The sequence below is a fragment of the Psammomys obesus genome, unplaced genomic scaffold (assembly GCF_907164565.1).
Source record: "Psammomys obesus unplaced genomic scaffold, mPsaObe1.curated_primary_1811, whole genome shotgun sequence".
Taxonomy (NCBI): Eukaryota; Metazoa; Chordata; class Mammalia; order Rodentia; family Muridae; genus Psammomys; species Psammomys obesus.
In genome coordinates, this window is record NW_026595981.1 from 21433809 (window position 1) to 21455308 (window position 21500).

General features: G+C 53.5%; 1 protein-coding gene across 1 annotated transcript; it reads right to left on the bottom strand.

Annotated features, from left to right (window-relative positions):
- Positions 1–4819: 4819 nt before the first annotated feature.
- Positions 4820–21025, bottom strand: Gpr179 (G protein-coupled receptor 179). The gene is made up of 11 exons (XM_055620423.1): positions 20229–21025; positions 18752–18860; positions 17057–17144; positions 16311–16546; positions 14923–14991; positions 14267–14376; positions 13568–13806; positions 13251–13389; positions 12594–12699; positions 11609–11767; positions 4820–9769 (listed from the first exon to the last, which is right to left on the bottom strand). Exons 1-11 carry the CDS (start codon positions 21023–21025, stop codon positions 4820–4822), a joined length of 7002 nt encoding a protein of 2333 aa, XP_055476398.1.
- Between the last annotated feature and the right edge of the window lie 475 nt (positions 21026–21500).

A 21500-nucleotide genomic window follows, 5' to 3' on the forward strand; every position in this document is an offset into this window, starting at 1 on the left:
GTATTGACTAAACTGTGTTCTGTGCATCTTCCTTAGTTCAAACTGGCAATAGTGGTTCTGTGACGTCAGAAGTGGGAAACCAGTGTACTTGTGAGTGATGCAGCTTCCAGGAGCTCTAGACTGTTTATAAACTAAGGTATCCTGCTGTAATCCTGTCACTTGGGAAGTGGAGGCAAGAGGAGGATCGGAGCTCAATGTCATCCTCGGCCACACAGCAATTTAAAGTCCACCTCGGCTACCTGAGGTCATGTCATGTCATGACAGCCATAAAAAATAGGGTGGTGCTTAATTCTCTTACGTATGAGGGTTCTCTCTGCATGTATGTTTGTGCACTACATGCCTGCCTGGTGCCCTGGGAGCTCCAAAGGGGATGTCAGAACTAGAGTTATTAGTGGGTATAAACCAACATATAGGTGCTAGGCACTGGAACTGAGTCTTCTGCAAGAGCAACAAACACTCTTAATTACTGAGCCATGTCTCCGTCCCTGCATATTACTTTAACAGGTCTCTTTGATATACTTACTGAAGCGGGCCTTTTTTCCAGGGTTCTCTGTGTGACCGCCCTGGCTGTACTATTACTTGTTTTGTAGACCAGGCTAGCCTCCCTCCACCTCCTTTTGCCTCCTCAATGCTGGAATTCAATGAGCACACCACCAGGCCCAGCTTAAAATTATTTTTTATCTTATTTATTTTTATATATAATCCAAAGGAAAAAAATGTCCTCCAGCTTTTAGTGTACTTTGTTTTGTTTTGTTCCGTTTGGAGTAAGGTAAGACCTGCCTTGCCTGGCACTTGCTATATAGCCCAGGCTTGCTTTAAACTTCCTGTTAGCCTTCTGCATCTTTTTTCTTTGTTTGTTTGTTAGTTTGTTTTTTCCAGGCAGGGTTTCTTTGAATAGCTCTGACTGACCTGGAACTCCACTGTAGACCAGGCTGGCCCTCCAACTCAGAGATTCGCCTGCCTCTGCTTCCCAAGTGCTGGGATCAAAGGTTTGTGTCACCACCCTCCATCCTCTGCCACCTTGATTGTTGGTATTATAGGTATGGACTGCCATGCCCATCCTACATTTTATCCTTAAGTATTAGACCCTCCTACCCCCACTGCCACCTTTTTGCCCCTGGAGATTAAACCATAGCCTGGCTCTTCCCAGCTACACCAAGGCAGTACACCAGCACTCAGGCAGAGACAGGTGGATCTCTGCAAGGTCAAGGCCAGCCTGGGCGGAGAAGGGTTTAGGGATTTGAATGCTCAGTGTCCCGGGATATCTGGGCATAAGAGGAGTCTTACTTTTCCAGCAGCAAGCTTGGTTCAGAGTGCTTTTGAGTTCCTCAATCCAGTGTGAGTTTTTGTTTAAAAACAGGACCTGCTGGAAGTACAGCTTAATAGGTAGACTGTTTGCTTTGCACGTATGGGGCCCTAGGTTTAACAACACAGGAAAAGTGACAGCCAAGGTTCTCATACTTAAATTATTTGTCACTTAAGGTTAGAATTAATCTGGTCTGATGGTGTCTAGAGTAGGAGAAAGGGAAACTGTAATTGGGTTAGAAATAAGTGACCTAACTCTGGTCTTTCTAAACCTGCCACTTCAGCAAAGCTGCAAACAGGAGAGGCTTTATTGGGGGATATTTTATTTATCAATGTTATTATTTATTTATTTATTTATTTATTTATTTATTTATTTATTTATTTATTTGTTTATTGTGTGTGAGAGTGTTTGAGTGTGAATGTGTGCGTGATAGCTTTCAGATGGAGCTGGTTTACAAAGCAAATCCAGGACAGGCAAAGCTACACAGAAAAACCCTGTCTTGAAAAACCAAACCAAACAAAACAAAACAGATGGAAGTCAGAGGACAAAGTATGCCTTTCAGTGTGGACTCCAGGAATTGAACTTGGTTAAGTTTGCACCTCACTGGCCCAAGCCTGGTGTTTTTGTAACAGCTTATGCTTATGGACTGAGGAAACAGGTATATGCTTAGGGAAGAGATAGATCCTGGCGGGCTGCTCCGAAGTGACCAGACTCACTGTTTAGTCTCAACCTCCAGGGCTTAAAATGTACATCAGTTTGCAGCATTACTGTCCAAGTGGGGCTTGGGCACATCCTATTTGCCTGAGCCCTGGATTAAGGGAAAATAAGAAGTGCTTTGAGCCGGATCCATAGCCAGGGAGTTATGAAGGAAAGGAGATAATCCCAGCAGGGGAGAGAATCCGAGAAACAAAAAAGCTCGCTTAGTAGGCAAATGTTGCATTGATTTCTCCTGAACTGATGAAAAGCAGTGATTCAGATAAGCTATTTCATCCCATTGCCATGGATCTGACTCTGGTTCTCTAGATAATCCTAAATCACAGCTAAGTAATAGCTGCCACTGGGAAACCAGAGGATAAGAGCAATTTTCATTTCCTCTGGGATCAAATCCAGCTGAGCAAATGGGCCCAGATGTGAAGGGCTGGCTAGGAGAACCACACAGAGAGCATCTGTTAGCTGTGATTCCCGGCACTGGCAGAGAGTAAGCCAGACCACCCCAAGTCCTATGGGGTATAGGATGGCTGTGGAGCAGGCACTGCTTTCTGTCTGCTGTTCCCGTGTCGACAAAGGAAACCACCATCACAAATAAGCCGGAGCCGAGTACTGTAGCTGAGGACAAGCATTCTTTATTATTTTCCCGGGTGGCTATCTATAACAATGTGGGGATAACTGCTCTTCCCAGCCAGACCAGCCCCAGCCCGGTTGCTCTGGGCTGCACAGTTGGCGAAGCCGCCATAGCTCAGAAGTTGTGGGCTCAAGAGGCCACAGCCCTGAACAGCAGTACCGCTGCAGAAACCCAGTGCAGAAGATCTGGGTGGGTAGGAGGGCTCAGTGTGGGAATGGGGGCAGATGGCCCCTAAAGGAGACTAGACGAGGCGAGTCTATTCTGTTCCGTTTTGGAAATGGGGCACTGAGCTGCTTTTTTTTTTTTTTTTTTTTTTGGTCCTGTGAGGCCCTATATCTGTTCAGCATTTGCATATAGACTCCTGGTTTTCTCGCTGGTTGTTTGGTCTCATTTGGGGCTTTCCACCTCTTAAACAGTATCAGTGCTCAGTACTGTTAGATGGTGGGACTTCCTGTTGTCTTTAATGTCCCTTGCAGCTCTGCTCCATCAGTCTGCCTGTCCTCACCGGTCTCACTCTCCCAAGCCAGACCATCTATGTCTGTTTTTCAGTTTCCTTCCGATAGGATCATCGAACACCAACTCTCTGTTATCTCACGCTGCTTAATTAAGCAAGGTAGCCTGAACCAACCAAAGGCTGAGAAGTGAGCCAAGCTGAGGGTGGGGGGGTGCTACAGAGGCTTTGTACTCACAAGATGCCCTTCCCAGCCCTTGGGCTTCTCTCAAGCCTGAGAGCCCTACTCTTTCTGAGAATGGTGGTAGCACCTATTTTGTCTCTCAGGCCCCACTGGGAAAGAGTACAAGTGAGTCAGAGTGGTTCTTGCCTGAGAACCAGAGATTCCCCCTTGGCTCCAGTTGCATTTACTGGGAAGGGGTTCTATTGCTGACTACAGACAGACGAGGAGGAGGCAGCGAGGCCTGTTCTGGAGACGGCAAGAACAGGTGCAGGAAGTTGGGAAGATGGCTGAAAAGACCGGTAGGAGGCTTACTGGGGACATCTGGGAGACCACCTTGTCTGGTGTGGGGAGGACTCTGAGAGAGTGTCTTTCTTCTCTGGTCTCTGTTGTCACTTTGGATACGAGCCGTGACATAGTAGCCGTGACTGACTGCTACCTCAGACAGGGCGCATATGAGAGCTAGTAGAGCAGACATGGGAGATTCAGGTCTGAATCCCCCTCGAGCTGGAGGATGTGGCCTGGTGGTAGGGTGCTTGCCTAGTATTCCTGAAGACTGGGTTTCAGTTCCCAGCACTGCATGTACCCACAGGAAGACAAAGGCTGGCTGGGGATATGGTCCAGGTGACACGGTCCTTGGGCCTGGCATACAGGAAGCTCTGGGCTCAGTTGCCACCACTGAGTCAGGTGGGCATGGTGACGCACACTTGGAACCCCGGAACTCAGGAAGTGGATGCAGGAAAACCAGAAGATTAAGCCCAGCTTCAGCTACATATTGAGTTTTAGACCAGCCTGGCCACAAGGAAAGGGGTAAGAAAGAGGACACGGTCTAGGCCTATGAGATTTTTTTTTTTTCAGACACATAGTTTGCCTTTGTTTTCCTGTGATTCATCTTCTTTTAGATATTTATTTTTAATTTTGTACGTGTGTACATCTGTCTATCTGTCTGACATGAGTGTAGGTGGTCGCAGAGACCAGAAGAAGAAATTGAAGGATCCCCCTGGAGCTGGAGTGGTAGGCAGTTGTTAGCCCCTCAACTTGGGTGTTGAGACCCAAACCTGGGCCCCGGCTAGAGCAGTGCATGCTCTTAACCACTGAGCTGTCTGTCTCTCAGGCCGTCTTTCACCCTTAGTTACATGCCTTTATAGCTGTCTCTTGCCCAGTCTCCCGATTGCCACTGCCTTGTATGGTGTAGTTCTTTGCTGCCTGGGGTAAACTGCGTAAGAGTTCCGACTTGAACAGCTGTGTCAGGTGTTCTGGACGGATGGCAGAATTCTTAAGAGGGGGAAGGTCCAGCTTTTGTTTCTTCAAACAGAAAGAGAAGTGAGGAGGGTGGAATGCTCCTTGGGGTCCAAGCTGCACCTTTCTTGTTCAGTTCCTTTTGAATGGGTTGTCACTTGGCCTCCTGGGGTGAGGAAGTAGTCTTTTGAGTTGGCTCTTTAGGGACACTGGAACGTGGGTGGGGAGTGTCCTGAAGAAGCCCTGACTCTACCATGGTGCTCATTCACAGTCCCAAGGATAGGCAGGTGGGAGGCTGAATTCTTCAGCTTCGGCTTCAGAAGCCATTTGTCCTTGCTCTTCAATTAAGGACAAAGACTTTGGAGCCTCCCCTTCTCCAAGACTTGGTTCTGGAGCTGACTTGGCTCCAGACTCAAGTCCCAAAGGTTCCTGTTCTCTGACACCTTCCAGAGGAAAAGCACTGGTTGGCTTGCTCAGTTCTGGGCGGACGCTCTTGCTGTCTGGGAGAAAGGTCTCCAAAGATCTGTGTACGGAGAGGCAAAGTGACTTCTCAGGGGCAGCAGGGACATCTGTCTGGGTTGTGGCTAAAGCCAGGAGGCCAGATTCATCAGGTCGGGCCCTGTCTTCCTCCCACGGACAGATGTCTGCCATGGTGCCCTTGATTTTATTGCCTTCTGGGTCTGTGACTTCCCACTGACAGACTTCTGCTAGCCGTTTCCCTGGGCTGCCTGCTCCGTGGAGGCTGACTTTGGGGTCGTCTGTGTCCAGAGTGTCTGCCTCGGGGAGGAGCCCCGCTGACGTCATGCCTTCTGAGGGGTAGTCTGTTTCTGCTGCTTTTAAGAAGTGCCTTTCAGCCCCTCCAGCCCCCTGCGACTCTCCACCCTGCTCTCCGTCCAGTGCCCCCTCCCCCACTGCTCCTGGACTTGCTTGCCAAGGGCAGCTCTCCACTTCCTTGGCAGAGGGAACCTCTTCCACTTCCCAAGGACACACTTGTGCCACCCCGACACAGCTCACGTCCTCAGAACTGCCTCTGCTTCCATCAGAAGCACCCTCGGCTGCTTGCACCCCCAAGTCCTGACTCTCCCCACCTTCCTGCTGCCCAGAGCTGCTGGTCTGGGGTGTTTTCTGAACTGCCACACCTTTGTGCTCCAGTATTTCAGGCGTCCTTCCTTTTTCTTCTTGAGATTTCTTCTTCTCGTCATCTTGTCTTGATGTCTCTGTCTCCATAACTGTCCCAGGCTCCTTCCGGGGACAGATCTCAACCTTGGTGTCACTGTCAGGTTTACACAGATCTGGGTCAGGAGCTTCCCACGAGCACATCCCAGGATCCCCAGCAGTGACCAGGGTCTGGGAGCTGGCTCCAGGTTGGTCAGGGCACTGGCTGTGTGGATGGGAGGAAGAGCCTGCCAGGACCAGGCTTTCCTGCAGGCAGACAGACTGGCGCTCCTCGCTTGCTCCTCTCCCAAGAACGGCAGACTGGGATTTTAAAGCTGGAGCTTTTCCTTGGGTTGTGGATTCTGGGAGAGAACCCATCTTCAGGTCTTGTCTTAGGTCTCCCTTGTCAGTCACCCTGTCACTTGCTTCCAAGATCTGTCCCTCTGCTGTTTGACCACTGGTGTTGCTGGGTAAGACCTTGGAGGCCTGGGCAGATGTTTCCAAGACCTTGTCTTCCCTAGGACAGGTAGCTTCCTCTTCCTGTCCCTGGTGGAGTTTTGCATCCTCTTTTGACGTGCCTTTTGTTTGGAGGGGGGCTCCTGCCATGTCCAGACTCTTTCTCCTTTGTTCCGCTGGCTCACTCCCCATCTCCTGTTCCAGTCCTTCATCCAGGGTTCCTTCATTCACTTCCCAGGGACAGATCTTGGCTTTTTCACTGGTAGGAACTTCCTCCGATTCCCAGGGACACACCTCTATCGGCCTGGCACTCACATGGTCCAGTTTCTGTAGTCCATCTTTTAGTTTCTCAGTGTTCAGAGTGTCTGGCTGCTGAGAGGAATCCCCTGGACTCAAGCTGTCCCAGGGACAGACAACCTCCTTCTCCAAGCCTGGCCTCTCTGGCTTCTTTGGAGCAGTAGCAGATGTCTGGCTGGGTCCAGAATCTACAGATGTCTGACCTGTATCACTTGGAAAGATGCCAGAGGCTTCAGCCCCCAGAACCCTTTCCTCTCCAGCCCCAGCACCCACTTCCCAGGGACAGATCTTGGCCTTCTCAGCTGCCAGGGTCTCCTGCTCCTCGTCCCACGGGCAGATCTCCGCAGCTTTGCCTTCCATGCTGCCTGGCCTCTGCAGAGTGCCCTGGGGTTTCTCCCTGTCTTTTTGTGGGGCGCCACCATGGTCCATGCTCTCCCAGGGGCAGATGGCTTCCTGCTTTTGGCTCTGCCCCTCGGCCTTTCCCCATGCTTGGATTCTCGCTTTTTCAGGTTTTTTATCATCCTTTTGAAATTCTCCTTCTTTTGGTGTGTGTTCTGGTATCCTGGTTTCTGTTCGCCCATCTCCTTCCCAGGGACAGATTTCTGCTGTTGAAGGCGTTGCCTGCTTTCCCTCTGGCTCGAGCACTTCCCAAGGACAAACTTGCAGCGCCCGACTGCCCTCGATGCTTAGGGATTTCCCACCAGCCGCGGATGAGGAGTTGTCTGGATATGAGGTGGACTGCTCAGGGGCTGCCTCCTCCCAGGGACACACGGACTCCTGTGTGGGCGTTGCCCTCACAGTTTGCTCCCCCGTCCCAACTGAGCATCCCTTTCTGGAGGCATTCTCCTTTCCTGGGAGAGACGTCTCATCTGTCCCCTGATTCAGTGTTTCTGTATCTGTCAGCCCATCGCCCAGCTCCCAGGGACAGACCTCAGCTTTCTTGTCATGAGATATCTCTCCTGCCTCCCAGGGGCATACCTCTGCAATGCCACTGCCCAAACTCCCTGAGCTTCCTGGGGCTTGAAGTGAGACTGCCGAAGGACCCCGAAAATCAGTACTTTCCCACGGACAAAGAGACACCAGGTCTCTGCCCAGATTCTGTTCTCTCCGGAAGGTTGCCTTCTTGGGGGATTTCTGCTGTTCTTCAGGGAGTTGCTGTACTCTTTGCACCAATGCCCCCTCCCCCACATCGCTCATCTCCCATGGGCACAGCTCTGCCTTGACAGCACCCTGTGGAAGAGCCTCTGGATGCCTCACCTCCCCCTTCCTCACTTCTGTGCCGCCTACTACCACAGACCTGCCCTGGGTTCTGTTAGAGTCCTGATGGGCCAACTGAGGAGACAGACCTCCAGACTCCATGCTTTCCCAAGGGCACACCACCTCCTGGCTCCGGACCAGCCTCTCTGGCTTTTTGCGAGTAATGGCACCCACGCCTTCGGGCTCTGGTTCCCCCGGGGCTCTCTCCCTCTCTTCCCAGGAACTACTTAGAACTTGTCTTGATGGCTTCTTCTCAAGGCCTCCCTCAGGCCCCTCCAAGGAGCCAATCTTGGCCTTGTTGATAACCTCTGGCTGGCACGTTCCTGATTCAGTTACCTCCCAGGGACACACCTCAGCCACCCTGTGGTCAGCACTGCCTGGGGGCTGGAGGGCAGTGGTGGGTACCTCTTGGTTTCCCACAGGCGATTCCTTCACTTGTTCAGCATTTTTGTCTCCAAAAACTTGCCTCAGTGTGGCAAGCGCTATTTTACCAGTTCGTTCCACTTTCTTCTCCCCTAGACCCTGGGAGTTCCTCTTGTTTCTATCTTCTTGATCTCTGCTGTCCTCCTTTTGACAAACATGGAGCATTCTGCTTGTCTGAGCATTCTGTTGGTTCTGGAGGGACTCCTCATCCTCACAGGGGGTGAGGGCAGCCTGTTTGCTCACTGCTTTGGGCCGGCCCAGCCTGGGAGATCGGGGTGGAGCCCCGGCGCTCACCTCTGTAGGCTTTTCCTTCTCAGTCTCAGGGCTGGCCTCCCCGCTCTCTTTGTAGGTGCTCCTAGAACGGGTCAGAGCTTTGATGGCCAGGCCCAGGCTACGCACGGAGCCCTGCTGCAGAGGGGTCTTGAGGCTGTGGGACTTTGAGAAGACCTTGGGCTTGTCCTCATCCATATCATCACCTTCTTCCTGGACGTGACCTCCCTCTGTGACGGTCTCACTCTCCCCAGTTCCCCTTTTTTCCATTGCTACAGAGAGGGCCCTCCAGATCTTGGTACGAGCTGAGGCAGGTGAGTGGCTACTTCGCTCTGGCCCTGTGGGGCCTTCCTGGACCACATTTTCTTTCTTGCCTGGCAGTTCTGCGTTCTCCCAGGGGCAGATGAAAGTGAGTAGGGTGGGGCTCTGGGGGGACTTTGGGACCGGTGTCAGGACAGGGATGGGAGTCGGGGCTGGAGCTGGCAACAGAACAGGAGCCAATGTAGAGGTTGGGGTGGGAGACAGCATTCTTGGCTCTCCCAGCCAGGCCCCAGACAGGGCCAAGATGGGTGTGGAGACCTGGTGCCGGATGGGTGGGTGAGGCAGCCTCCTCCCAGCCTCCTCATGAGGCCTCCCTAGGGTATGAGAGCTGTCCACACTACTGCTCTTGGCAGGGGAAGGTGGGGCTGACAGAGGAGCCCTTAGAGGTCGCTGTAACCTCCTGGCTGATGGCTTCCGCACTGGGCTCACCATGGCCGCCTCAGCCTTCTTTCTCTCCTCTCTCTCTTTTGCCTGCCTATAGGTTTCCTCCAGGTAGGCCTGACTGGCCACAAGCAGAGCCCTTTCCCTGGAGCCAGCTGCCACACTCAGTGACTTCTGCAGGGAGATGGGCCTGGTTCTGGGGAGCCTCTCTCCCACTGTCAGGTTGTGAGCACTGGCCGACCTGAAGCCCAGAGCTGGGGGGCCCTCTACTGACTCTTGGACCTCTGCTGGTGAGGCCTTCTTGGACAGGGTCCTCCTGAGCGTGGAGTCAAGGGGAGGTGTGCTATGTTCCCTGTGGGGCTGGTAGGTGCTGCGGGTCTTGCGCAGGGCTGGTGGCTTCTCAGTTTCTTGGAGGCTGGAGCTGAGGAGCCTCCGTCGAGAAGAGCCTGGCAAGCTGCTGAGGCCTGCAGAGCTTGAGTCCCGGGAGTGCTGCCTAGCCAGGGCCTCTGGGAACTCAGCCAGGTACCTCATGAAAGAACGTCCCAGCCCCTGGCGCGAGCTGCCCCGCTTCTTGGGTAGGTGCGGGTTGTTAGCGGCCATCTCCTTGGTCTTTCGGACTTCTAGCTGGGCGTAGAGCTTCTTCAGCTCGTCCTACAAGGAGGGGGGGTAGGGCAGCAGAGTCCCCTCTGAGATGGCTGAGCCCACCCCCGACCCTTGTTTAAACTGTTTTCTCTGTGGAATCACTCTTCCATCAAATTCTGTCCCTTTCTTGTTTCTTTCTTTCTTTTTCTTTAATAACTTATTTATTTTTATTTTACGTGCGTTGGTGTTTTGCCTGTATGTATGTCTGTGGGTGTCGGATCCTGGAATTATAGACAGGTGTGAGCTGACGTGTGGATGCTGGGAATTGAACCCAGATCCTCTAGAAGAGCATTCTGTGCTCTTAACAGCTGAGCCGTCCCTACCAGCCCCCCTCCCCCTTCTTTTTCTAAAACTTAGAATTCAGCACTTCCTTCAAGACCAGAGCCATGCTGGTTCTGAGCTGATTCCATTCAGCTCTGCGGGTACAGGGTGCCCTCCCTTCTCGGGGGCACAGTGATCTCATGGAAAATGAGTGGCATTGGGGGCGGGTGGGGCTGGTATGTGGCTTCTGACCCATGTGTACTCCAAAGCTATTTTATTGAGCTCACTGTGCCTCTGTATCTTTCTTTGTTTGCTTTTGAGACAGGGTTTCTCTCTGTAGCCCTGGCTGTCCTGGAACTCACTCTGCAGACCAGGCTGGCCTTGAACACAGAGATCCACCTGCCTCTGCCTCTGCCTCCAAGTGCCGGGATCAAAGGTGTGTAGCACCACTGCCTGGCGCCCCTGCTTTTTCTTTGTGACCATGTTCATTTCCCAAGAGCTTTCTGGGAGGTGCATGGAAGAACATTACATGTCAGCGTCAAAGAAGACTTCTGAACCCTGGGTTTCTCCCCAAAGCTGGCACAGGAGTAGCAGATTGGCTTGTCTTCTAAAAAGGGAGGGGCCGATGTGCTGTGGCTATGGCTAGGCCTCTCTGTGCTCCGGCTCCACAGTTCGGAGAGGAGCGCAAAGGCAGACTAGGCAGGACCCAGAAGATGGCGAGGCCATGGAGAGACCCGAAGAGGCTCCTGGGATGGGAACTGGGAGGGGAGGTGGGTAGGCAGATGGCTTCCCAAGATGGTTTTTTGGGCTTTCTGAAACCACGTGGTCTCGTGCCAACCCCTGGCTCTCTACGATGCCCTTGGGAAGGAAGATAAGAGGGAGCCAGCTCCTCCAGGGTCTCAGTGAAAGAAATGGGAGCCCGGTGGTCACCCTCTGTCAAAACTTCCTAGCCCCCATGGCTGACCCTTAGGGTTACCTTCCATTCCACTTTGCTAGGGACTCAAGGCGTTTCTAGTCTGTCCCCATGATGACATGGGCTCAAGAGTGCATTCTTGCCTGGGTATCTGGGCTTCAGTACCATTGTATGTAGTCAGGGGGGTCGAGGATGGTAGAAAAGGGAAATACAGTGTTGGAGGGAGGGAAGACTTAGGGTGATTCAGTGGTATGCAGGCCGGTGGCAGCACAACTGTACTCTGTTTAGTCCTTAAAGGTTGATACCAAGGGCCTGGAGTGATGGCTCTGAGGTCAAGAGCACTAGCTGTTCTTCCAAAGGTCCTGAGTTCAATTCCCAGCAACCACACAGTGGCTCACAACCATCTATAATGAGATCTGATACCCTCTTTCTGGCACACATGCAGGCAGAACACTGTAAAAGGCAAGGCAGTGGTGGGGCACAGCTTTAATCCTAGCCAGCATTCGGGAGGCAGAGGCAGGTGGATCTCTGTGAGTTCAAGGCCAGTCTGGTCTACAAAGCAAGTTTAGCACAGCCAGGACTCTGTTACACACAAGAAACCCTGTCTCAAAAAACCAAACCAAAACACCAAAACAAAACAATAAAAGGAACTGGGGTGGGAGAGGGAGACCTACCCGAATATCCCCTGGGTCCAGGCTTCGCTCACTCCAGGCTGAGGCGATGCTGCTGTTGAGGTAGGAGCTTGAGCCCTGAAGGTCCAGCTCGTCTTCATATACTTCCTCTAAGATCTCCTCCAAGATCTCCTCCCGGGGAGGCGCCCCTGGCTTCCAGAACTGGCCGGGACAGGTGGGGGAGATGGGAGACACAATGGTGTCCTGTCCACTCCTACCCTCATCGACTCTGTCTTTACCTCATGAGTCTTTAACTCTACTCTTTTTCTGATTTGGGGAATTTTTTTTTTCTTTTAAACACATTTTTAAAAATTTATATATTTTTTATGTATACAATGTTCTATCTGCACGTACACCTGCATGCCAGAAGAGGGCACCAGAACTCACTCTAGATGGTTGTGAGCCACCATGTGGTTGCTGGGAATTGAACTCAGGACCTCTGGAAGAGCAGTGCTCTTAACCTCTGAGCCATCTCTCCAGCCCTGGTTTGGGAATGTAATTCCCTGTCTTTCTTCCTCAGCAGTGACCAGCACAATGTCTGTAGTCATGGCCTTCAGCTCTCCAACCCGCCTCTATGAACTGCTCCCCACACCCTCAGAGTCTACCAGCTGCATTAAAAGGGGACCAGACATGGTGGCTCACGCCTTCACTCCTAGTAGAGGCAGGCAGATCTCTGTGAGTTCAAGGCCATCCTGGTCTATAGAGTTCCAGGACAGCCAGGGCTACACAGGGAAACCCTGTCTCAACAAACTAACCAACAACCCAAACAAAACAACATCAGCAACAACAACAACAACAACTCCTCCATCCCTGGTTCTATGTTCCCTGCGTGGGAACGGGAAACAGGGACTAGCTCCCTCTCCCAACCGAGTCCTTGCCTGGGATGCTCCTTCTTCCTGACGTGGAGAGGGTGGTGAGGTGGTGGGCCCCCAGCGTTCTTTACCAAGGGGCTGAGGGCCTGCCTTATGTAGTAGGGGAGAGGCCTTACCTTAGGGATGAAGATCAGAGCCAGTGTGGCTGTGACCGTACAATGGGTGTGGAGGAAGAAGAGGAGAAGGGCCCAGTCTGGGTGCAGGGAAGGAACCAGCACAAACCTGAGGGCCGGATGGGACAGGGTGTTCATCAGAGCCTGCCTGCCTCACCTCGCTAAGCTCCCTGTGCCAGCCCCAGCCCTAGCCCCAGCCTGGCACTCGCCAGCAGGACACCCTTCCTCTCTCTCTGGATTACAGGTGTAATCTCGAGGTTCCCATTAATCCCCTCTTCTGAGGAGTCCTCTTAGGCAATTCCACCCCACTGCCTCTGCCTGCCCAGGTTACAGAACTGTGCTCAGGACTCTGTTAGGGTCCCGTGGTTTGCTTCTTCCTCCACCACAGGCTCAGGTCCCCATAAGCACACAGCAGGCCTGCTGCTCTGAAGGCTAAAGAGGAAGGAAGGAGTGAGGGTTTGAGGGATTTAGGACCGAGGCGAGGGATTAGGAATGAGACACATTTCCTCCTCTTGTGGGTAGGGCATCTCTCCGGAATGAGATCCGGGGTATAGGAAGGGCATGTGTGGGCAGAGCAGCATTGCAAGGATTACTGTTAGATGGAGCCCCTCACCCGTTGGCAGGGTGGGAGGAGCCTGAGGAAGGAGGGCTGGTGCTCACCTGGCTGTGTGGAAGGCAATGGAGAGCAGCAGCTCGTTGTGCAGGGCAATACTCATGTAGCGGGGTTCATGGAAGGCTGAGGGGACCGCCCGGGTGGCATAGCAGAGGAAGCTGCCCCAACACAGCAGCATCATTTCCGCTGTGGAGATTCGGGGAGGAGAGGAGGGGACAGGATTCTTTACCGCCTTGGCAGCCTGCTGACCATCTCCAAAACCGAGCGTGCTGGGCAGCCCAGACCTGGGGAAGCTAGCACAAGAACACCCTGGAGGCAAACAGCTAGGAGCCCGGGGAGGCTGGCCTCGGTGGAAGCAGCTCACCCACAACCATGATGTAGTCCCAGTGGTCATGGTGACAGAGGTAGAAGTGGCGGCCAGTGGGAGTGTGGCCTCGGGTCACCAGAGGTGTGTGCTGGATCCCTGGCTCCAAGACGCCCGCTGTCCACACGACTAGGAAGCCCAACACCAGCAGCAGGAGCTGCCCTAGACGCCGCAGCAGCTGCCCGCTGCTTGGGTGCGGGCCTCTCTGGGCAGTTCGAGACAGAAACAGTTGGAGCACCCTGAAGGGAGTAAGGTACACATGGGAACTTGGGAGGGCCGAGGCTGGGGCCAGAGCCCTGAATTCTTTCTTTCTTTCTTTTTTAAATAAAGATTTATTGATCTATTGACATAGACAGTGTTCTGCCTGCATGTACAGCTGAACGCCAGAAGAGGGCGCCAGATCTCATTATAGATGGTTAGGAGCCACCCTATGGCTGCTGGGAATTGAATTCAGGACCTTTGGAAGAGCAGCCAGTGCTCTTAACCTCACCCGAGCCCTGAATCCTGTCCATTGCTTCCCAGCCCTTCACGTGTTTACCTCTTGTGCTCTTTCCAAAAGTTACCCGGAGAGGGAAAAGCTGAGCGATTGAGGCTGGTTGGGGGGGAGGGGGGGAGGTCTGGCTCTGAAAAACTCCACTGTGTGAATGAGCTGGGTGGCCCGGCGTGAGCAGAGCAGTGAGGGGGTCTGTCAGGCCCTACCTAGAGAGCTTCAGTATAATGGTCCCGTAGACGACGGCAAACCCCAGCAGCCGGACCCAGCGGAGAGCAATACAGCGGAAGACGCTGGGCTTGAAGTACAGGATGAACACCTGATGGCAGGGGAAGGAAAAAGCTGCTGTCGGCTCTGCTCTCACTCCGCTCTAGCTCCGAGTCACATACGTGAGCCATCTTCCCAGCAGGCCCACAGAGGAGGCCTCACGTTCCCCTTTTGCAGAGTTGCGGCTTAAGTTTCGGGAAGGGTAGAAAAACCATAGCCAGGCAGCAGGTCAGAGAACTCTTTTGAGCCTGGGTCTCTGCCTTCAGAGCCCACCGGGCTACCCTGCCATTTGTTAGAACAGCTAGGGAGAAATGTCATCTTTTTTTTTTTTTTTTTTTTTTTTTTTTTTGAGACAGGGTTCCTCTGTGTAGCCGTGGCTGTCCTGGACTCACTTTGTAGACCAGGCTGGCCTGGAACTCACAGAGATCTGCCCATCGAGTGCTGGGATTATAGGCGTGCACCACCGTGCCTGTCTGGTAGGGGGAATTTAAAGTCGCCAAATCCTCCTAAGAAGGGGGCATAGGACTCTGGAGGAGGGTGAGAGTTTGGGAGTAGGGGACACTAAGAAATAAAGGCCAGCTACTGGCCACAGACTCACAGGGAAGTAGAGAAGTAAGGATCCAAAAAGGATGGCTTCCAGCAGGACGATTCCAGATGACCGGATCCTCTGTGAGCCCAGGGGAGAGAGGTGTGAGCAGGGTAGGGCCAAGCCTGGCCTGGGCCTGTCTGGAGGCTCGCTCTGGCCCTGGGTTTCCCACCCTACAGCGCTAGCTCCACCCTCTGTTCACAGCCTCCACGTCTCCAGCCTCACCCTACAGTTTAGCTACCCTTGCACCAAGGGCTGCTGCCCTGGGCTCGCAGTAAAGGTTGCTGAGGCTAGGAAGGGCCTCTGGCATTCCTCCAAGCTTTGATCAGACTGCACATTGGTCCAGAATAAGAGTTCCCTTCTCAGCCAGGCATGGCGGCACACACCTGTAATCCCAGCAGAGGCAGGTGGATCTCTTATGAGTTTGAGGCCAGCCTGGTCTACAAAGTGAGTCCAGGACAGCCAGGGCTACACAGAGAAACCCTGTCTCAAGAAACAAACAAACAAACAAACAAACAAACACAATGCCATCCCCTCCAGAATAACAGGGTCCCCCCTCTAAGCTCCCATGGCACCTGACAGCCACCTCCAACCCTGTTCCTGTCTCAATTGCTTCCTCCATGCCTCCATGGGAACCCAGATTATTTCTCTTGTAGGGTGACTACCTAGTGATTTTTTTTCTCTTTATTATTAGTTACATTTTATTAACTCTGTATCCCAGCTGTATCCAGATCCCTCATTCCCTCCCAATCCCACCCTCCCTCCCTCATCTCCTCCCTGCCCCTTTCCAAGTCCACTGATTGGGGAGGACCTCCTCCCCTTTCATCTGACCCTGTTTTATCAGGTATCTTCAGGGCTGGCTGCAAAGTCCTCCTCTATGGCCTAGCAGGACTGCTCCTCCCTTGGGGGGGTGGGGAGGTCAAAGAGCCAGCCATTGAGTTCCTGTCAGAAATAGTCCCTGTTCCCCTTACTAGGGAAAACCAATTGATTACTGAGCTACCACGGGCTACATCCAAGCAGAGGTTCTAGGTTATATCCATACATGGTCCTTGGTGGAGTATCAGTCTCAGAAAAGACCCCTATGCCCAGATATATTTGGTCTTTGTGGAGCTTCTATCCTTTTCCACGTCATACTAACTCCCCCTTCTTTCATATGATTCCCTGCACTCTGCCAACTACCTAGTGATTTGCTCTGAGTAGGCATTCAACTAGAGATTGTTGAAGCAAATACAGTGCCTTCACGTTGCAGAGGTGGAAACAGATCTAGGGTAGAGAGGTCACTGCCTAGTGTCACACATTCAGGAGGAGAGACGCAAGAGTAGCACCCGTTCTCCCAAGACTTAGCCCTCTAGTTGAGATGGCTTGGACGTGTGCACAGGAGCTGTGTGAGGCCTTCTTGCCTTGCTCCTGCGGCAACGGTAGGCGACCAGCATGCTCAAGAAGACGGCCAGCATGCAGCAGGTCTGGCATGCCAGCACTGCTGTCCTCAGCGCCAGGGCCTCCTCCACTGTGCAGGGCGTGGCGTCCAGACAGCTGGTGCAGCCCTCAGGACATGGCTGGCAGCGCAGCAGCTTCCCTGAGCTGCCTTGTGGGGACCCGAATTGCCCAGCAGCCTGGGTGGCAGTCTCCTTGGACCCTGCAAAGAACAGGATGGGGGTGAGGAGGGGAGCTTGGCTAGAGACCTCTGAGGCTCTAGCCTTGGGTCCCGGGAGCTACATGCTCTCCTGTAGCTTATGCCCCAGGAATGAAAGTGAAGGGGCGTGCCCTATGAAGGACAGGGAAATAGGAAGTGGTGATGCCCAGCTAAGGCTCACTGGTAGGCTAACTTGCCTCAGACCTGTGTGTTTGGGTTTATTAGAAGGCAGCCACCTACAAATAACCCTGCTGATCTTTCTCTCCTTCTCCTTCTCCCCGCACCCCCACTATGGCCTTGAATTCGTGGCAATCCTCCTGCTTCAGCTTCCCAAGTGCTGGCACTACAGGTGTGCACCACCATGCCCTGCCAGCCTCTCCCCTTGGCTTTCTGCTGTTGGCCTCCCCGCTTCCTCCCAGGATGACCTTCAACCTACCCTTCTCCTCTAGGTGTTCCATCCCAACTTACCTTGGCTTGCAAAACCTCTGCTTAGTCCCCTCCATACTTACGTACCCCCAGAACCACTAGCCCCGTAGAATCCAGGTCGGCAGCGACAGAGATAGCGGCCAAGTACAAAACCCTGACTCTCCAGGGGGACACACTGTGGGGATGACAAGTGACATTTGTTTGTTTGATGTTTTTCTCTGGAAGCTTTCCCTGCTGGGACGGTCCCCTCCATCCACGGCTTCCGGGTTTACGTTAGGAGATTTTGTCAGAAGTTTTCTCTGGTTCTTGCCCAGCCCTCCCCCTCCCTCTGAAAACATCCCCATTCCCGGCTGTTAGGCCTTTTTAAGGAGCATCCAAGAAAAGAGTACTTTTGTTCAGGCTCGCAGTTACAGCGGCCTCATGTCCCATTTCCTGGTGCCTAGCTGTTGCTAAGGCTAGGTGCTGGGGGAGGTGAAGGCAGAGAGAGCTCAGAGCCCGATCGTGCTGTGTTCCTTATACCCCGCTTCAAACGGTTCCCGTGACCTGCCCCACCTGGCACACAGGTGATGACTAGTTCTATGTCATTGACCTGAGCTAGAGTTATCAGGGGTGAAGGGAGCCCCAATTGTTGAAAAATGCCCTCATAAGCTCCAGTTACAGGACATTTTCTTAATTAGCGATTGATGTGGGAGGGCCGTTCCTGGGCTGGTGGTCCTGGGTTCTATAAGAAAGCAGGCTGAGCAAGCCAGTAAGCAGCACCCCCCATGGCTTCTGCATCCATTGCCTCCTACCTCCAGGTCCCTGCCCTCACTGCTTTTGATGATGAACCGTGAGTGAACTAACCCTTTCCTCCCTAGGTTGCTTTTGGTCATGGTGTTTTGTCATAACAGTAACCCTAAGACAGATGAGTTAAAAAGCCCTCCTGCTCTCCCTGCCCCATGGGGGCTGGAGAGATGGCTCAGAGGTTAAGAGCATCTTCCAAAGGTTCTGAGTTCAATTCCCAGAAATCACATGGTGGCTCACAACCATCTATGATGAGATCTGGTGCCCTCTGCTGGCCTGCAGGTGCACATGCAGCCAGAACACTGTATACATAATAAATGAATCTTAAAACAAAAACAAAAACATGGAGGGGCAGCTTCCTGCGTCAGAACCTTTCTGGCTTTAACATAGGATTACTTTCCTCAGCCTAATGCCAGGCTGGTGGGATGCCAAGGTCAGCTCTTGATTCTACTTTGTTCAGCAGGGGGACAGCACGTGACCTCAGCGGCGGGCAGGGAGACTAAACCCGTGGCTGAGGCCAGTGGCTGAGAGCAGATATCTGTGAGGCACAGGCCTTTGATCCTGCGTGTGGCTTGGAACTCGTCATCTTCACCAGCCACAGACCTTTTCAAGCTTTGGCTGGACTCCTCCCACACCCGCCAGCAATTCTGTTTACTCCAGTGACTACGAATGGAACATCATCCTCTCCACGGCGGGACGCTCAGGGCTGTGTGAACGGGAAGTGTGCACCCGAGGAAAGCTTCTGGCCTAACCAGAACGGAGGGCAAACAGGGAGGTACACTGGAGGTCGCACAGGCCCGAGGAATAGCTTGTTGGGGAAGAGGTGGAAGGTATGGAATAGGCTGTACCTTGGCCTCCCTTTTCAAAAGCTGGCCCTGTCACCTCTGCCAACCACTTGGGACCTCCTTGAAAGCTCTGAGCTGTCAGGGTGGCCTTGTTAACTGCTCATTGGAGTGAAAAGGGAATGAAGGCGGGACTCAGTGGGCCCGCCCTCCTTGCCTGAGTGCTGTTGAGATCACACAGGTGTGTGTTAGAGTACCAGCCCGGGCCGCCTGCGCACTGGTTGATGTCCACGCTTTGGAGGTCGATATCCATCTGCACCTGCCCCCTAGGGAAGCAAACGGACAGTTAGGGGGACAAGGGGGTCTCTGAGGAGATCACTAGATTATGGGGCGGTACAGTCTTTGCACACTTCAGCCCAGGGGCAGGAGGGCACACACACTCAGTGCAGCAATCATTGGCCCTGTCTCTGTGGCAACAGTCCCCCTCCCCCTAGGTTGCTCCCCCCACTTCTCCACTATTCGGCCTCTTGTCGTTTTCCGCTTTTTGTCAGTGGGTAGGGGGAAGAGGCCTGCCAGGACATGCAGGAGCCAGGGCTCTGCTGGTCGCCATGAAGGGATTTTTTTTTTCACACTTGCATCTATACACACATCATCTGCAGCTCAGCTGCTCACCGCCCCTCAACTCTGCCCAAGCCGGGTCTGAACTAATCACAGCAAAGGAGCCCTGGAACGGAGAAGCCCTGTTGTGCCTGAATTGGGAGAGCTCTGGCAAGGGGCCAGAAGCCTGCTTACAGGAGGGGAGCCCGGCTGGGAACGATGCATGGGGGCAGAGAGCCGGAAAAGCAATGCTCTGCTCGCTGCTGCGCCGTTGCGAGCCTGGCCTTGCTGCATTCCTTTGCTGCTGGCCTCCCCGTCGAGCAACTGGCCCTCTATCCTAGCTGCAGGCAGAGCCAGTTCTTTGTGGAATATCACAAACTGTTTCGGCAGCATACAGGGTACTGGGGCCCGCTCCGCCAAGAGCCTGGTCATTGGTAATGGCACTGGGGACTCAGCCAAATCCTGGACAGAAAGAAAGGGCTTTGGTTCCAAGCCCCTGTCCAGGAATTTTTCCTTCTCCTGGGAAGCCTCCTGGAGTGTCCATGTGGCTCCTCGGAGAAGCCAGGAATATGGGTTATTACTGTCATCAGGTTCTCTCCTACCTCTTCAGTCTGTACCTCAGACCTGAGAACCAAGATCCGTCCTTGTCTGTACTCACCCGTCTGTGAGCTTAAGGTACAGACAACATCGACAGACACCCAGCACGTGCCTGTAATCCCAGGAGGATCAGGGTTACAGGTCAGCCCTGGCTACATGACAAACTGTCTTATTAGAAAACAAAATAAAATGAACACACACACACACACACACACACACACACACACACACACATAAAACAAAAAAGCGAATCAACAGATGTGCGGATAAATATCTATGAACTGACTGGTTCCCGCACAGCTCGCAGACTCACACCTGAGAATGTTAAGAGGTAGCTACAGGTTCCTGGTGCCAGCTGTAAAATTACCCAGCTGAGTGCGCACGCACGTCTGTGCCTCCTTAGATGTACACATGTTCTTGCCAAATGGCCTGTGGTGGCGCGGTGGCCTTGTGTCCCCCTCATCCTCAGGCATCTGTCATTTCTTCCCGAACCCGCTTACCTGACCTCTGGGCTGAGGTCTGGCTTGAGTCCATAGAACGTGGCTGAGGCGGTGACCAGCCAGCCGGGTCGGAGCCGGCCCTCGTGACATTCCAAAAAGGGAGGAGAGAGCTTCACCTGCTGGATGTCCCCCACATAACCGTCTGCTTGTGGCCACTTGGGACTGTCAAGACTCCTTAGGTCGTTGGTCAGGACTCGCTTCTGCAGGACGGGGCCGTCCAGATCCTCTTCTGGGCTCTCTTCCTGTACCCTGCTCCCAGACAGGTCCTGGAGGATGGTTTCATCTCCCATCCGAGTGGCCTTCAGGGCCAGCTGCAGGTGGCTGGCCCCTGGTGGAGGGTTGAAGGTCAACAGGGCCCTGTAGGCTCTTGGGTCCCCCTCTGCCACACTGCGCACAAGCGCCTGATACCATTCCACATCCTCCTCCACGCTTGACTCCCGGATGTCATTGGCTTGCAGAAGCATGTTGAGAAAATTGGCGGCCTGGGCCAGGGTGCCCGCTGCTCTCTGTAGGACTGGGGGTATTCCTGCCTTGCCTTCTGCCCCACGGACCTCGTAACTCTCGCTGCAGTTAGCCCCCGACAGCTCTTGAACATCTCCGGAGTAGAGAAAAGCCAGGGCGGCTTCAGCCCCCCTTGGGGGCATCCACAGGGTCTCAGATCCGGGCTTGGCTTGGGAGGGTAAGGGAGGCAGAGAGCGCAAGGGCCTTTGACTCCTCAGAGCCCAACTGCAGAGGAAACAGTAACTCAGGAGCCCCCAGACAAGGGAAGGCCTGATCACTGCTGCCCTTGGGCCCATTCTTTGGCAGCTCTCAGATCCCTGGAATCCAGGCTGCCTAGAGTTTGGGTGGCTCAGAGGAATGCAGGCAGAGGCTGGTACATGGCTTGTCTCCACATCTTCCCCCCTCCCTCCGTCCGTCTGTCCCTCCCTCCTTTCTCTTATGCTAGTATCTAGCCTTTCCCCCCCCCCCTTCCACTGTAACCAGTTAGCTTCTGGATATAGATATGTGGGCCCTGCCCTCCTCACTCAGGGTGTCCCCCCATCTCCAAACCTCTTAATCCTGGCATGCTACTCTTTAACTACCTCTGATCCAGAACAGACACCCCTACACATCCACACATACCCCACATCTGCTCCAGAGAGAGAAAAGAGGGGAGGGAAGGGACCAGTTATTCTCTCTCTACCCCCTCCCCCCTCTACCCTTTGCTCCATTAGGAGAGATGGGCAAATCCGGCCTGGGGCACCATAGCAACCACAGATGGATCCATGATCC